This window comes from Callorhinchus milii, unplaced genomic scaffold (genome assembly GCF_018977255.1).
Source record: "Callorhinchus milii isolate IMCB2004 unplaced genomic scaffold, IMCB_Cmil_1.0 Scaffold1, whole genome shotgun sequence".
Lineage (NCBI taxonomy): Eukaryota > Metazoa > Chordata > Chondrichthyes > Chimaeriformes > Callorhinchidae > Callorhinchus > Callorhinchus milii.
The window spans coordinates 134,905,026-134,922,789 of record NW_024704742.1 but is presented as its reverse complement, the minus strand read 5'-3'; the positions used below and the strand labels follow the sequence as shown (position 1 = coordinate 134,922,789).

At 45.8% G+C, this 17,764-nt stretch overlaps 1 protein-coding gene across 1 annotated transcript in view; it reads left to right on the top strand.

The window, feature by feature from the left end:
- LOC121848047 (WD repeat-containing protein 7-like) overlaps positions 1-17,279 on the top strand; it is a 244,397-nt gene extending 227,118 nt beyond the window's left edge. Inside the window, exons 11-12 of the mRNA XM_042331965.1 lie at positions 12,420-12,524; positions 16,423-17,279. Of these exons, the coding sequence (XP_042187899.1) occupies positions 12,420-12,524; positions 16,423-16,626 (309 nt within the window). The 3' untranslated portion in view covers positions 16,627-17,279. The remainder of the gene's footprint in view (positions 1-12,419; positions 12,525-16,422) is intronic.
- The last annotated feature ends 485 nt before the right edge of the window (positions 17,280-17,764 follow it).

The window sequence follows — 17,764 nt, the reverse complement described above, 5'->3', positions numbered from 1 at the left end:
CTTAACTGATGCCTTTTTTTAAGACACTTTTAAGAGTTCACTTCAATCAGGTGTTTAAAGCTCAATCGAATACAAGATGTTAAGGGTATTTGAATTTGAGGGTAATCACAAGAATAGTGCACACACGTTTTTGAAGAATATGTTGGTTCAGTTGGTAGTACTCTCACCTCCCGAGTCACAAGGTTGTGGATTCAAGTCTCATGTCGGGATTCAAACTTATTTAGTCTGGGCTGATATTCCAGTGCAATTATGGGGTGTGCTGCATTGTTAGAGGTGCCATCCTTCAGAAGATATGTCAAACCAGGTCTCATCTGCCTGTTCAGGTAGCGTTTCTCCCGTGTCCCATGCAACAATCCCCCAAATAAAAATCGGACACTCACTTCACAACTGTTTGGGTATTGTTGAGCATGTATTGGCATTTGCCCACAAAACACACAGTCACAATACTTTGCAGCATATCCCGTGAAGCACTCTCATAGTACCTCTGACAATGCAAACCCCACTCCACAGTACATGTTCTGTATTGGGGAAGTCAATACAAGGGCATAGCATGACCCTCATAATGAATGTGAGAGCAAAAGATGCTTAAAGCTTCTCTCATGCTCTTTACCACTAGAGGTAAACGCCCAACCTTTCAAACTGGAAGTAGGATGTGAGATATGAGGGATCTCATGATGAGAGGGGGAAGCGTAAAAAACAAGAACGCATCTCTTAATTTAACCGACCTTGTCTTATCCATTAGCGTTTAATAGAACATATCACTGAGGGAGTGAAATATATGATGGAACTCGGATGTTGGCTTTTCTCCAATAGTCGTGGTGATGCATAAGTGATGTTATCTCTCGAGTCCCTGTAGTGCACTGTCATTCTCAATCCTATACCTAATGTATAGCCCTACAGTCTATTTCCTGTTCTCCTTTTAATCAGAAAAGCAATCATTTCTGCAAGTGCCTAGTTATCTATAGTGCAGTTTACTCTCCAACAGTTTTAATACTGAATGGAAACTTCCCTCCAGTAGATGAAATAAAGCCATGAGATATAATGTGCAGTGATAGGGCTACTTTACAGCAGTAATTGGGGACGCAGAGGGCAATGGAAGAAGGTGCGGGTCTCTATTTATAGAATATAAGGTAAGATCTCCTGTGAACCAGTCTGAGCAATGGAAATCTGATGGGAGCTCGGACACGACTTCGACAAGATTAGAAGGAAAATGACAGGAATGTAAATAATTACTTCACCTGCAGCTTGACAAATAAGGTTCTCACACCTTGAATGCTCTGCAAGTTTACTATCCGACAGATAGACGCGGGAAAGAGTTTGGCTCAAGCCCCTGTTTGCTTGGTTCCATTCAGTGCAATCTGCCTGGTAACCAGATAATTGGCCCATCGCATTCATTCACAGTTAATGTTTAAAGGTTGCTGTAACTGAGAGTGTATCAGCATCCGTGGAGTGTATCGATTACACTCAGCCCCTGTTGTCAGCCCCAGTGCTTGAGCCTGGTTAAGCTGGGACTGAACATTCCTTTACAGATGGATAGATTGTGTGGCTCCTTTGACTGAACCTCTGCCCATGTTACGTTAGAAAGCTATTCAGCCTTCATTGCACATTTGGTTGAAAGCCCAAGTTTGTGCACAGTTTGTGAGCTGGCCATTTCCAGGTCGTACGATACTTGGAGTTGAGGTACAGATTGGCCTTGATCAGTGGAATGGTGGAACAGGCTCGAGGGGCTGAATGGCCTACTCCTGTTCACATGTTCCTATTGGTGCAACCTATGGAGAATAGCAGTAAAATGGAGAGATTGGAAAGGCGTGAAGGGCTTAATGGCCTCCTACAGTGCTCATCTTTCTATGATTCCATGTAAGTGTAATACAAGCTCATATAATCCTCACATTTCATTATCAAAAATTCAATGACCTACACTGATGTACTTGCCTTTTTCCTTTTGTCACTGAATAATGCACCATTTTCCATCTTAAAGAGCATGGTTACTTGCTCTCAGATATACCAAGGCATCAGGACACATGGGCACAAGGTCACAGATATAATAATGATAATAATCCTTGCATTTGATATAGCGTTTTATCACATCTTCGAGACATCTCAAAGCGCTTCACAGAATATACTATAATGTGAATTAATCGACTGTATATTTTGTGAGTGAAATGGGGTAGCCAATTGCGCACAACAGTGTCCTACAAACAGTCATGGATTGAGTGGCTTATTATTTTTTTTCGAACGGTTTATTACCTGTGGAAAAGTGATCAATCAACTAACAACCGGGTTTCTACTTACTGCTAGATAAGCCGAGGCATGTGGAGTAAGGAAACTTGCCTAATGTTTTGCCCTGCCCGAGAATCAAACTCAAATGCTCTCGCTTGTGAGGCGAGTGCTCTAACCACTAAGCTACAGGACTCCACAAGTGAAGGGCAAGTTCAAGGCAATTACCAGTTCTCTACACACAGTGAATCCAACAGCAGGCTCCCTAAAAATATCACTCCGCTTCAGAGAATATAATAATAATAATCCTTGCATTCGATATAACACCTTATCACGTCTCAAAGTGCTTCACTTGAAACGTCTGAAAGTGCTTCACAGAATATACTGCAAAGCGAATTGATTATATTTTGTGGGCGAAACGCCAATTGTGCACAGTGGTGTCAAACAGCCATAGAGTGAGTGACCAACTTTATTTGCTGGGATTGTTGGCCAGGACACCCGGAAAAACTCCCTTCTCTTTTCGAATAGTGCCATGGGATCTTCCACATCCACCAGAACAGGCAGATGGGACCTCGATTTAACGTCTCATCCGAAAGATTTTATTTGCCGTATAGAGAAAAATCCGAGGAATTAGGATTAAAAATATACAGTATATCAATAAACTGATGGAGCAGACTGGGCTCCTCCTGTTCTGTCTTTATGTCGCATGTTACAACTTTATGGTGGGTAATTATTATAATCAGCAATTTCTGATGCACTAATGCCTTTTTTTTCTTTTACATTTTCCTGCCGCTGCTAATGGGAGTTCAGAGATGGGTAGAGGTAGCAATTATCATCTGAAGGCTTCAAGATTGGCCTCAGAGGACCGGCAGTGGTGAGAGCTCGCCACTTTGAATAACCATTTGCTCTTAAGACAACACAACCTGAGGTCCTGAAGCAAATAGGATGGTAGGATCATAGGAACGAGAGGAGGCCATTCAATCCATCGACCATTTTATTGCCACATGGCTGATCTTTTAATCCCAGTTCCCCATCATTTCCCGATACCCCTCCAATATCCTTAATTTGCAACGTTCGCCAATAAGTACATAGTTACTACACATCATAGTAAAAACTTGTGAAGCGCTTTGAGCCCTCTCGATAGTTTGATAAGATGATAACTCAAATTGCGTAAAGCAACAACAACAAAATGACATTTGTAAAGCACCTTTCACATAGGGAGGATGTCCCAAGGCACCGAACAGCTGAGCGCGGGGTGAGGGGGGGGCAGGTGTGGGATGAGGGAAGGCAGAGAGGTAGGAGGGTGACTGTAGGCACGGTTGAAAAGGAGGGTCTTGAGTCGTGCCTTGAAGGAGGCAAGAGAGGGAGCAAGACGAAGGGATTGTGGGATGGAGTTCCAAAGGCTTGGAGCAGAGAGGCTGAAAGCCTGGTCGCTGATGGTAGGGTGGGTCAGGCGGGAGACATGGAGTCGGCTGGAGCCTGCTGAACGGTGGGAGTGGATAGGTTGATAGGGGGTCAGCAGGGGACAGGGCCATGGAGGGCCTTGAAAGTGAGGATGAGGATTTTGAATTATATCCTCCTGAGGGATGGGGAGCCAATGAAGCCGGGCGAGGGTGGGGGTGATGGGTTTACAGAGCTGGTGCAGGAGAGGACAAGAGCTGCAGAGTTCTGGATGATCTGCAGCTTGTGGAGGGAAGAGTTGGGGAGACTAACAAAGAGGTAGTTTCTGTAGTCATGCCTTGAGGTGACAAATGTGTGCATGAGGGTTTTGGTGGCCTGAGGGGTGAAGCAGTGGAGTCGGGCAATGTAGTGGAGGTAGGGGAAGGCAGAGCGGGTCATAGCACAGATATGGGGGAGAAAGGACAGTTGAGGGTTGAACAAGACGCTGCCAGTGCCTGAGGTGCGGAGGCGATGACGGGAGCTAATCAGGAACCCCTCGGTCTTGCTGACATTCAGCTGTAGAAAGTTGGCTCTCATCCAGGACTAGATATCTAACAGACAGTCTCAGCCCTCAAACACTGTCTCAGGAATAAAAAGTAAAGGCATCAGGCCATCTTACAGCGCACAAGGTAACACAAACTTGTGATGTTTCATAAACAGATGTGACGTGCTTATTATCACATTGATCTCCTATGAAAGACGTCTCAAAGCGTTTCACAAGACACACCGTGAAGTGGTCTGACTGTGTGTATTTTGTGGATGAGTATCTGTTTCCTTCCATCTTCCATTTTCTCCGTAAATATTTTACTGAAGGCAGTACAGTAAGTGTTTCCAGCTCATCTGAGGAAATTGGCTGGGAGGAAGAGTAACTGAGCCCTGCACAGTGAGGCAGCTGAATTAACATCATGAGTTAGTCATTAAACCAGCAGTGGTTCAGATTCGATATTGCCTGCCCTTGTACCAACAAGCTTACAATCTCCTTCAAACGTCGAGACACTCTATGGGCGGCACAAGTCTGAGGGTAGGAGCCACTAGAGCCTTAATGCAGTTGGAGGCCCAGGGATCTCAAAGCTTTGTAATGATCTGCAATGTTGTTTATGATCAATCCATCCAGAAAGGTCAGACAGAGAGACTGGCTAACGCAGCTCCTTCTCTGCAGCCACAACACAAACATTTAGTTCTTTCTTACCTTCAAGGCCTCAAAGTACATTGCATCCTTTGGTCACAGTGGGTATGTAACCTTTGTAAAAGGCAGAAGCCCTCCTTCCTGCAAAGAATTTCCACGTTACTTTTCCTGCATTTGCTCAGCTGTCAATGCACCATCAGCGCTCGGGCCTTTAGTTTCTCTTCCCCCACGCTCTGGAACTCCATTGCGTAATAGTCCTAAATATGGGCCATCAAGATTACCTGAATGCTAACTTGGCTCAGATGCTAGCATTCTCATCTCTAGGTCAGAAGGTTGAGGGTTCAAACCCTAACCAGGACTTTATGTGCTCAACTTGGGGGGAAGCATTGCTTTCTTGGAGTAGGAAGAGTTAAGCCAAGGTCCTGTCTGCCTGCTCTTAAAGTGGAGAATAATAATTCTATGACACAACTTGAAAAGCAAAGGGCATTGCTTCAGGAGCCCTGGCCAACAACCCCCAGATAACTAGTCATTCACTTCACGTCTATTTGAGGTTGTGTGCAGGAACTTGCTGTGTGAAATCGCTGCCTGCAAAAAACAGACGCTCAGTTGACAGCAAGACCTGTAAAGTGCATTTTGATGTCAAATGCAAGTTTTTTTCTTTCAGTTCCTCCTCCACAATGTAATTGTGTTTAGTCTTGCAATTCAATAACCCCGGATTCTTGTTGTCCATTTCTTGTCAAAGCTCAACACGCTGTGGGGTGTCCCACTCCAGATTCATACATTTACAAAACAAAAGAATCTAAAAATCAATCATTGAGCGGAAATCGAGAACAATAGCAAAGCATGAAGTGACTGAGCTTGCGTCACAGTGTATCATAACTCAGTAGATCACGGCTGATTTAACTGGGGCTCCGTTTCTCATGCTTCTTACCCCCTCTCCCCAGACGCTCATGAGAAATCTTCCCTAAAAACAAATCTTGACCTTGGAGTTTAAATTATTTCCCCCCCCACCATCTTCCCCTTTTCCCCTCTCATTAAAGAGGACACCAAGACTTGAGAGGCACAAGGCTGATCACGAATGTTACAGGGATGGACTATGAGGAATAATTAGGTCACTTAGAGTTCTTCTGCCTTGGAAGCAGAACATCATGGAGATACAGAAGATGCTAAATGGATGGAAAAAGTAAACCCATAACCATAGCAATTTTTTCAGATACATTAAGGGAGCAGGACTACATGGCACAGGGTCAGATCTATAAAGTCCTGATTTAGGACAGATGCCAGGAAGTATTTCTTTATACAGAAAGGTTAATCAACATCTGGAACATGTTACCAAGAATTGTAGTGGAAGCCAGGACACAATCCATTTGATAATTGACTTGATGTAGTAGTGAGAAGCATTAAGAAACAGCACACAAGGAGGCCATTTGGCCCATCGTATCTGTACCAGCTCTTTGAAAGAGCTATCCAACTAGTCCCACTCTCTCTCTCTCACTCTCACTCCATAGCCCTGCAATGTTTTCCCTTTCAAGTACCTATCCAATTCCCTTGGAAAGGTTTTGTTTTCATTTCCTTGGGAGCAGATTCGTTAGAAGCTTTCAATGGAGAGGATGGGAAAGTTCATGGGATTCTGCTATGAGATCAAATGGGATGAAGGCCCTTCTTCATCCATAACTTCTTTTGTGAATTGTGAATATTAATATTGATAGCTTGTGATTTGTTTAGAGTTTAATTAGTGCAATATTTCTCCAAACTGAACTATCTTACTATAATATGATACAGCAGTGTCCCACAAACAGATGTTATATTTTATTATATTTTATATTTTATTCATATAAACAAACTCATTTATATGAATAAGTAAGGGTATCAAGAGATATGGGGCAAAGTAAGTGGAGTTTGAGGTGCAAATCAGCCAGGTACGGTACAGGCTCGAGGGACTGACCTTCCCGCCACCTCCCTCCACAAGCTGCAGGTCATTCAGAACTCTGCAGCTCGTGTACTGTCCCGCCCCAGGCTTCGCGACCACATCACTCCCACCCTCGCTCGCCTCCACTGGCTCCCCATCCCCCAGAGGATCGAATTCAAGATCCTCATCCTCACCTACAAGGCCATTCACGGCCTTGCTCCCTCCTACCTCTCCAACCTACTATCCCCCTACCTACCTGCCCGTACCCTCCGTTCCTCTGGCTCTGGTCTGCTCCACGTCCCCCGCCCCAACCGCCCTACCATCGGTGGTCGGGCCTTCAGCCTCTCAGCCCCAGGCTCTGGAACTCCATCCCCCACTGCCTTCGCCGCTTCCTCCCTTTCCTCCTTCAAGGCCGGTCTCAAAACCTTTCTCTTTGACCGTGCCTTCAGCTCCCCTCTCGACTCTCTTCCCCCTCCTCGCTCCCTCCCTTCCCTCCCCTCACCCTGACCATTTCCCCCCTCCTTGCTCCCTCCCTTCCCTCCCCTCACCCTGACCATTTCCCCCCTCCTTGCTCCCTCCCTTCCCTCCCCTCACCCTGACCATTTCCTCCCTGCTCGGGTCATGACCCAACTGTGCAGCGCCTTGGGACGTCCTCCTGCCGTGAAAGGCGCTTTATAAATGGAATCTTGTTGTTGTTGTTGTTGTTGACTGAATTGTCTACTCCTTATCGTATGTTCCTAAGAAGCTTAAAAAAGGCATCTTTTCGAGTTGCCTTCGACTTCGAAAATTGCCAGGGATTTAACGTAAGACCTTTCCCGTGTGTTTAGCTCTCAGCTGTTCATCCAGTAACCTCTGATCCGTTGGGAGAACTCTAGTTTATTACTCATGAGATGTTAAACCGAGGTACCATCTGCCTGTCCAGGTAGACATTAAAGATCTCATGGCACTACTGTTTTTGAAAGCAGAAGGGAGTTTCTTCTGTTGTGCTAGGCAGCAAATTCCCAGCTACATTGATTACTCATTGCATAACTATTTGTCAGACATTGCTGTGTTACAGCGTTTCGCCCACAAAATGCACAGTCACACCACTCTCCGGCGAATTCTGTGAAGTGCTTTGAGACAATTCAATGACTTGATAAGGAGCTATATCAAATGCAAGGATTATGATTATCCATTGTTAACCTGATGACACTCATAATATTTTTTAAATATGATCTCAGCCTTAAAAGCTACTTGTAGCAAAGCATTGCAAATACTAATAACTCTTTGCAAGAGAGGATCCTTTTAATTTCTTGTTCAATCTTTCCGGAACAATCCTTTATACCAATTTACCAACAGCAAGAATAAACTTTCGCTATCTATCCTCTCAAAGGTTTTCATAATTGTGAAAATCGCTTCTTAACCATAATATCATAGAAATTTACAACATAGCAGGAAGCCACTTAGATTTGGATAGTTCTTTTCAAAGAGCCGGCATAATGTGTTGTTTAATTCAGTCACCTCGCACGTGAGAGAACCCGGTTTCGATTCCCAGGCAGGGCAAAACCTTAGGCAAGTTTCCTTACTCCACACTCCTCTGTTTACTGAGCAGTAAGTAGAAACCCGGTTGTTAGTCAATTGGTGGATTGCTTTCCGGGGGTAATAATCCTTCAATAAATAAATAATAATTTGGTCACTCAACTCACGGCTGTTTTTTGGGACACTGCTGTGCGCAATTGGCTGTCGCGTTTCACCCACAAGTTACACAGTCAATCGTCTTTAGAGTATATTCTGTGAAGCGCTTTGAGACGCCACAACAACATGATAAGGCGCTATATCAAACGCAAGGAATATTATTATTGCTTCTCAAAGAAGCAATGTTTATCCTTGTCTGTCGACAAAGAGCACAACATATTGAAAAAATCAGTTCAGTCCTGTTGTGTTGCTCTACTTTTCCCTCAGGAAAATAGCATATTCTCAGTCCTGTGTGAGACACCATAGCCCATGAGTCCACACTGGGATCTATTAATGCAAATAAGCAATGGCGTCAATCAAAAGGACAAAACAATTAAGCAAGAGATAAATATTAACCTATATGCTTGAGAAGGTCACGGAGAAGAATCATGGAAAATTGGGAGTTTAGACATGGGCAGTGATGCATGTCATAGCATTAAGGCAGGGCCATAAAGTTCTAACATGGAGATGTCTAATATTGTGGCTTTTCTTTTTTACAGATATAAATTAAAATAGCCTGGTGCTGGTATAGATAAGGGCTGGTAATTGCAGACACCACAAAATCTCAAACCTGGGGAGGATAAGTTTGCAGGGCTATGGGAGAGAGCGGGGAGTGGGATTGATTTGGATAGTTCTTTTCAAAGAGCCGGCACAGACATGATGGGCCTGAATGGCTTTCTTCCGTGCTGTATAATTCTATGAATTATTCTATGAAAAATTCCATTTTTTTTTCCACGCTTTTCTCTTGAGACTCTCACAAAATCACACAAAACTTCAAGTCGCACAAAACGCAATAGCTGAGCTGGTTTATGAAGAGTAACTGAGCTGTAGCCACCAGAATAGTTCTAAAATTGATGTTGAATCTTACGGTAAAAGATGCAGGCCTTGAGATGGGCCTTGAAGGAAACGACGGAGGTGGTAAAGTGAAGGGACTCCAGGATGGAGTTCCAGAGGGTGGGGGCAGAAAGGCTGAAGGCCCGACCGCCGATGCGGCCGGTGGGGCAGGCAGGGTGGGGGACATGGAGCAGGCTAGTGCCCACCGAGCGGAAGGTTGGTAAGGTTTTAATAGGTTGCAGAGATAGGGAGGAACAAGGCCATGGAGGGTTTTCAAAGGGAAATAAAAGTCAACGATTTAATTTGCAAGATCAAGAACGTGAAAGACTTTGCGTGCTACAAATGCTGAGTTCTTTGTCTCCTGCCAGTGGATTGATCTAAAAACCACTGACTGCTAGAGTCACTACCGAGTTAAATTTCCTGCTGATGGAACAAAACATTATTACTACCTTTCACGTCAAATCAACGTCGCAAAGCACTTACAAAATAAGAATTAGAAATGACAGGAATGTTATACTTATTTGGCAAAGTTTGGTGACTAATCTGCACCAGTGAAGATACAGCACTGAGTTGAGTTGAGTGGCCAATTAATTGGGTGTCAGCCTGGCTCAGCTGGTAGCACTCTCACCTCTGAGTCAGAAGGTTTGGCGTTCAAGCTCCATGTCAGGACTTTGAACTCATAAACTAAGCTGAACTGCTGTGCATTGTTCTTTGTGTGAAAAGTCAAAACAAGGTCCTGTCAGGTGAAAAATAGAGATCCCTTTGCGCTATTTGAAAAGGGAAGGAAGTTTCTCCCGGTGTCCTGGCCAACAATCCTCCTAAGAAAAAATTGTCATTCACTTGATGGCTGTTGTGGGACCTTTACTCTCCTACAAAATACACAATCATTATATCTCACAGTAACTCCTTTGAAGCTCTTTGAAACATCTCGATGCTGCAATACTGCGCTATATCAAATGCAAGGATTATTATTTGAATTGGGAGAGATTTGGATGAGGAGGAAGGGTCCTTTATGGTCCTCAGGCAGAACTTAGATCAAAACGGGGACGAAAAGAGACGATAGACAGTTGGGTTGGGGGGAGGGGGACAGTTCTGGGGTGATTTCACACTGTCGGTTTTTTGATGGGAGCGGTGGGTGGGCTGATGCTGACAGGTTTCACTGTACTTGACTGGCTACACCTGTCACTTTAATTTTTCGCCAATGAATCTGGCGCGGAGAGAGAGGAAAACAGGTTTGTGGCCTGTCATGGGTGCAGGAAGTGCAAACGAGCTACTGTGAGGGAATCTCAGCAGGGGCACCCTTTACAAATAAGAGACCGATATTGACTGACAGACAGCATGCAGTTTTGGTGATAAATGTATTTTCATACACTGCTGCTCAAGGTCAGTTCATGCTTAAAGCATTTGCCAGACATCAGAAAGCCCAGAGCTCATTTTGATGCTGTGATGCATTGTGAAGCTCCGAAATCAACAGCGAAGAGGATTCACTTTGCACTAACAGCGATCATGATTTAGAGGGGCGGGAAAAAAGCCTTTCGAGCTCCAGCCATTTAAAGCAACAGCGTCTCTGTGGCGTTTGGGTGAAATCCAATACTGAATTATCCATTGTATTTCTGCAACATTGTGTGTCTGTATGTCTTTTTTACACAAGGATTTATTTAAAGGATAACATTTATGCGTCTGTCTGAGGCAGCCCAAGAGACCAGGAATTAAGCTTTCAGTAGTAACTAAAAGATTAATAATAATCCTTGCATTTAATGTAGTCTTTTTAACGGTCAAACATCTCAAAGTGCTTCACACTGACTTGCTTGTGAAGTGTAGTGACTGCTTAATCACCACAGCCCCTTTTGCACACAGCAAAGTTCCACACACTGCCATGAAGCAAATAATCGGGTTATTTGCAATATTGATGGCCAGGACACTGAGCAAAAACTCTTCTCGATGTTTGAATAATGTAATGCCCATCAAAGGCTGACAGGATCTCAGTCTCATCCAGAGGATGGCTCCTCTGACAATGCCAAACCTCCCCCAGTGATATTGTCAGCCTAGACGGTGAACTCAAGCCCCGACTGTGGTGCATAAACCCACAACCTTCTGACCCAGAGGCGAGAGTACAACCAACCGAGCCAAGCTAATGGAATAACAGTGGAGATTCAAACGGAATGGGAAGGCTTGTCCCTGATATTTCTGCCCTTGATTCATTTTGACTTTGGAATATAACCGTAGAAATGTGTGATCCAGTGGGCAATGGTTTACTTTTATTACTGTGCTTGTTGGTGCCGCTGCATTGAAGCCATTGTGTGTAGAGCATAAACACCAGGACAGACTAGTTGGGCCAAATGGCCTGTTTCCACGCTGCACCATTCTGTCACTGAATGTAAGATACAGGGAGTTATATTTTAAATTTATTGTCCAGTGTATCACCTTAGAAACTCTTGCAATCCTCACTGAACCCTGCAATATGAAATAGGTTCACGCTCTGTTTCCAATATGTAGTGCGTGTCTCAGTGGACTAATTGACATTATGTCACATTTTGATTATGCAGTAATTCTCTTGAAACACATCAAAACTTGCTATTTGAAAAGGGCCTGTGTTTTTACATAAATCTATAAAGCAGTCAATGTATTTCTGTGCCATGTTACACAAAAGCGGCTTTGGGCGTTACCACTGTTTAGAATTCAGGGGAGAAGTAAGGGAATTTCTAAACATATTATAATTATCCTTGCATTGGATATAGCGCCTTATCATGTCATAGAATCATAGAATTATACAGTACAGAAGGAGGCCAATCGGCTCATCATGTCTGTGCTGGCTCTTTGAAAAGAGCTATCCAAATCAATCCCATTCCCCCGCTCTCTCACCATAGCCCTGCAAACTTGTCCTCCCCAAGTAACGTCACTCAGACGTTGCAAAGCATTTCACAGAATATACTGTAAAGTGAATTGACTGTGTATTTTTAACAACCGGGTTTCTACTTATTGCTAGGTAAACAGAGGTGTGTGGAGTAAGGAAACTTGACTAAGGGTTTGTCCTGCCGGGAATCGAACTCGGGTTCTCTCGCGTGCGAGGCGAGCGCGCTAGCCACTATGCTAGGAATATTGCAGTTTCCTCCCCTATAGTATAACTGGTTAATCACAGCAGGTCACCTGAATGATGTTTTTATCTTTTCTCTCCCACAGACAATCCAGGGCCACAGTGGGCCAATAACCGCAGTGGGCTTCGCTCCTGACGGACGCTATCTGGCCACGTATTCCAATGCCGACAGTCACATCTCCTTCTGGCAGGTACACAGCACTGCTCCTGGCCCACCTTTATACTAGGCATGAAGGGGGAGAATTAGTCTTCGTCCTCGCCAGGGCTCTCTCTGTCTCCTTGTCCTCCTCGACCTCTCTGCTTGCCTTCGACACTGTCGACCATTCTGTCCTCCTCTCCTCTCAGCTCAACCTTCTGCCGTCTCCATTTTGCCGTCACTAACGACTTCTCCACCAGCCCCCGCACCGTCACGTGTGGCGTCCCTCAGGGCTCTGTCCTTGGCCCTCTCCTTTTCAATATCTATACGCTCCCCCTTGGGACGTCCTCCCGATGTGAAAGGCGCTCTACAAATATAATTTTGTTTCATGACATCCAGGCTACCTCTGCGACCTATTAACTCTCTACCTCTGTGACATGTTAACTCCATATCAACCTGTCCACTCCCTCCTCTGAGCAGGCTCTGGCCTGCTCCACGTCCCCCACCTGGCCTGCCCCACCTTCGGCCCGCCCCACCTTCGGCAGTCGAGCCTTTAGCCCCTCTGCCCCCACACTCTGGAAATGCATCCACAGTAACTTCACCTCGGTTCCTCCCATGCCTCCTTCAAAGTACATCTCAAGACCCTCCTCTCCACCCATTCCTTCAGTCAGCCTCCTACCCCTACCCTCCCCGCCCTCCACCCCTCCTGATACCAACCTCAAGCTCAGGTCTATCCCTGATTCTCCAGTGGACGTCCTCCTGATGTGAAAGGCAATATGCAAATGTAACTTCTTGTTGTCTTCAAAGTTAAACCAGGGACGCATGATTTACAGTGCAATCTTCAAAGAGAAACCTGATCATTTGTGCTCATTGCTTTCAATTGAACCAGCGTATGTTGAACATTTTTTAACCACACTGGGCCTTCCAAAGTGATTTGCAGAGAAGGAGTGGGAGCCTAAGTGGGTGGGACATAGAAGGGGTAGAGGAAGGAAGCACAAAGTCCTGAAGTGAGGCTTGAACTTACAATCTAACTCTGAGGTGAGAGTGCTACCAAATTAGCCAGGCTGACAGTATAATAATAGTTCTTCCAGATTTTGCTCTGTGCCTGAAGATCAAGGTGGAAATTATTGTTATTGTGATCTCCCGAAGCATCTGTATTCCAGACTGAGACCATCACTCCATCCCAGAATCCCTTTGCCTCGCCCCCTCCCGGGTCTCCTTCAAGGTCCATTTCAAGACCTTCCTCTTCAACCCTGCCTTCGGTCATCTTCCCACCTCCACACCCCATTTTCTCTGAACCCCTCTTGGTGCAAACCCTTCACTATTCAACCCCTACATGAAAGACGCTATATAAATGCAATTTGTTGGTGGTGGTGTGAATAGAACTTAATGTAAAGCACTTTGAGGTGTTCTGACTTGATAGGGACTGTGTCAAATGCAAGGCTTAATAAGCACATGCAGGTTCTTTCATGCACTTAGAAAGCTGCTAAATCTTAATGCGGTTAATGATTTAAAGGAAAACTGAAACATGAAGGAACAGTCTCCAAATTGACATGGAAATTCATAAGTCATGGTTTGAGTCGGGGAGAAATTCGATCCTTTGTTCTTTTGTCACAACTATCAGAGCCTAATCAGCCTGTTGCCCTCCTGAAATCGTGCTGTATATTAATCTCTAGACGGATTTATGAAGGGAGCAGTCTCTAGATACAGGAGATCATGTGCTCTGAAATGTGACCTCAAGCTAGAAATCTGCACTGTTATTAATGCAAGACAATCAGTAACATTAGTCATCTTCCCTGGCCGATTACTCAACATGAATTAACACAATTCCCAAAATGTCAGTGACATTTTTCATTTTCACGTCATTTGAAGACGTTGCCATAATTCCAAGGATATGTCTGACTTAAACCTGATTCCCCCCCACTCCCTCCCTCCTTCCACCCCCCTCAGCACACTCTCCATTTCCACCACTGGAAACCTGAATTTAAATCCGGCCCAAGAAAAGAATGCAATAACTCTTGACGATTTTAGTTCTGGAGGACGCACGAGAACTGAACTGAAGTGTTTGCGTCTCTGGGGTGTCGGCCTGGGAGGCAGGACGAGATGCCCAGCTCTGCCACAGGCTCCATCGTGCACCGTGCACTGTGCTTGAACTGATTATTTCCAAAATGGGCGCATCCTATGTATTTGATGCCGCAATTTTCCTTAATTATTTTATCTGACCTTCTCTGTGGTTCCTTCAACACTTCCTAAATGTTCATTTCTTTGAACGTGCAAAAGCTGGTAGATATCCTGAAACCCACTTCTCTTCCCCAAACCCCACACCATTTCTTCGCACCCTTCTCAATTCAAGATCAAATTCAAGATCCTCATCCTCACCTACAAGGCCATTCATGGCCTTGCTCCCTCCTACCTCTCCGACCTACTATCCCCCTACTTACCTGCCCGTACCCTCCGTCCCTCTGGCTCCAGTCTGCTCCACATCCCCCGCCCCAACCGCCCTACCATCGGTGGCCAGGCCTTCAGCCTCTCAGCCCCTAGGCTCTGGAACTCTATTCCCCAGTACCTTTGCCTTGCTTCCTCCCTTTCCTCCTTCAAGGCCGGTCTCAAGACCTTTCTCGAATGTGGCCGATAGGTCGAGGAGGCAGAGGGAGCCCTGGTCACAGATGGTCAAGATGTCATTAGTGACCTTGACCAAGGCGGTTTCTGTGCTATGGGCAGCACGGAAACCCGACTGAAGGGGTTCGAATAATGCATGGATGAAGAGGAAAGAGCGCAGCTGGGAGGTGACAACTCCTTCAAGGACCTTGGACAGGAATGGGAGGTTGGAGATGGGCTGGAAGCTTGATAGCTGCGACGCATCAAGGGAGGGTTTTTTCAAAGTGGGAGTGATGGTGGCAGTTTTTAAGGCAATGGGAACAGAGCCAGAGGAGAGGGACAGGTTGATGATGTCTATGAGAAGTGGGGCAAGGAGGTGTAGCTGAGAGGTAAGGAGTGGAGTGGGGATGGGGTCAAGGGAGCAGGTGGTGGGTTTCAAGGACAGGATGAGGTTGGTGACAGAGGGTGGGGAAACGGGTTCGAAGGTGTGTAGGGGAGGATGGGTAGGAGTCAGAGTGTAAGAGGGAAGGGGTGGGGGGGTGGATGGAAGTTGGAGGGGGAGTGACCGCGGAGCGGATTCCCTTGATTTTTGATTTAAGGAAATCCAGCATCTCCTCGCAGTGAAGGTTGGAGGAGATGACCTGCGCGGGGTGGCGGGGGGACGGAGGAGTCGGGATGTGGTAGAGAACAGAAGCCTGGGGTTGTTCTTCGCCTCCAGGATTATCCTGGAGTAGAAGGACGACTTGGCCGAGGCTAGAGTGGAGCGGTAGATTTTGAGGAGGTCCAGACAGATTTGTCGTTGGACCGTTAGGCCAGATTTGAGGCAGGTGCGTTCAGCGGCCCGCACCTGGCTCTTCAGTGAGCGGAGGTGGGTGGTGAACCAGGGGGAGAAGCGAGAATAAGAGACGGGAGGTGATGGGAGCAAGAGTGTCGAGTGTGGAGGAGAGGGTGTTGTGGAGGAGGGTGAGAGCAGAAGAGGGGTCAGTGAGGGTTGAAGGCCAGAGGAAGAGGAGTACAGAGGACTCCAAGGCAGCGGTTACGGATTGTGGGCGTAACTTCTTCCAGGGGCGGTAGAAGATGGTGGTGGGTCTGGTGGAGGTGGGAAGGAGGGTGGAGGTGGTGAAGGCGATGAAGTGGTGATCGGAGACGGCCTTGTCGGTAATGGTGACAATCCTGGTAAAACAGTCCCGTAAAGCGCTTTGAGACATCCTCCAGACGTGAGACGCGTATCGAACGCGAAGATTATTCTAACTTAAGTGTTTTGCTGCAGTTTTATCATGCTGGGCGAGAATGTTACTGTGCTGTTTGCCTTTCCATGTACCTCACCCTCCCACTTCTTTTTGACCTCTCTGCAGATGAACACCTCCCTGTTGGGGAGTATCGGCATGCTGAACTCCGCCCCACAGCTGCGCTGTATGAAAACCTACCAAGTGCCGCCCATTCACCCCGCCTCTCCCGGTTCTCAAAACGCCCTGAAGCTGGCACGGCTGATCTGGACGTCCAACCGCAACGTCATTCTCATGGTGCACGACGGCAAAGAGCACCGTTTCATGGTTTGAAAGCCTCCCCTCCACCGAATAAAACAAGCCGATATAGGAACGAATGCCTGTTAAATGTTTACATTAAGTCTCTTTTACTTTCAAGGATGTCTCTCCCCCGTTTGCGATGTCAGCTTTCTGTGGGCTTTACTTTGCAGAGATGGGAAACCAGTATTGTATTTGCTGAATGATCACTAAATATTCAATGATCTCTGGTTCTTTTTTTATTTAAGTCGCCGCCGAACTTCTTCCCTCCCCTTCCCTCCCGAGATTCTGCCTTTCCCGTGGTGTTCCCGCAGCACTCCTGCCCTTTGTTGTAATGTAGATTATACATCATAAAAGTCGCAGTTGTTTGCACGAACCGCAGTTGCATGCATTAGGCGCGTTTTATCTGTAGTGGGTTATAGCGGAGGCACATAAGGTGAGAAGATAGACACTTGTGCGATTTGCTGGTGACCTCCCCTAAGAGCAGGTGTAGCTGGAGAGAGAGGCTCAATGGCAACCTTAACCAACATTAAGTTAAGTTAAGTTAACGTTAAGCAACGTTAACCTTTCATCTCTGGAATCCAGGCTTGGGAGACCATGGAAGGTCTTCCCTGTTGGCGGAGGGGAGTCTGATATGAAACAAGCTGGGGTAACTCTCGGTGTCCTGACCAACCATCTCCCCAAATACAATTGGTCATTCACTTCACGGCTGTTTGTGGGGAATTGCCGTGCACAAATTAGCTGCTATGTTCACCTACAAAACAAAGTCATTACAACTTTATGGTATATCCTGTGAAGTGCTTTGGGATGTCCTCTCGCCTCGAAAGGCGCTATATTGAAACCAGGGTTTATTATTTTTATTATTCTTATGAGCCTTCAACAGACACCATGAACCAGCACGAATCATTCAGTCCTTAACTGGAATCTGCCTCAAAGAGGCCATTTATCAATCACTTCACAACCAAATCCCAGCTGAATCATCCGGTTGGCGTGCAGTGTGACATTGTGGTCCAGATTCCAGGAAACCTTTCGTTCTGCACTTTATGATAGATTTCCCAGTTTAAAGACGTAGCTAAACAAAATCAAGCTGGCATCTCACTATCTGGCATTAGAAAGCATTTATGCATTTCCAGATATATTAGATGAAATAAATATTGAATGTATTTGCTAAATT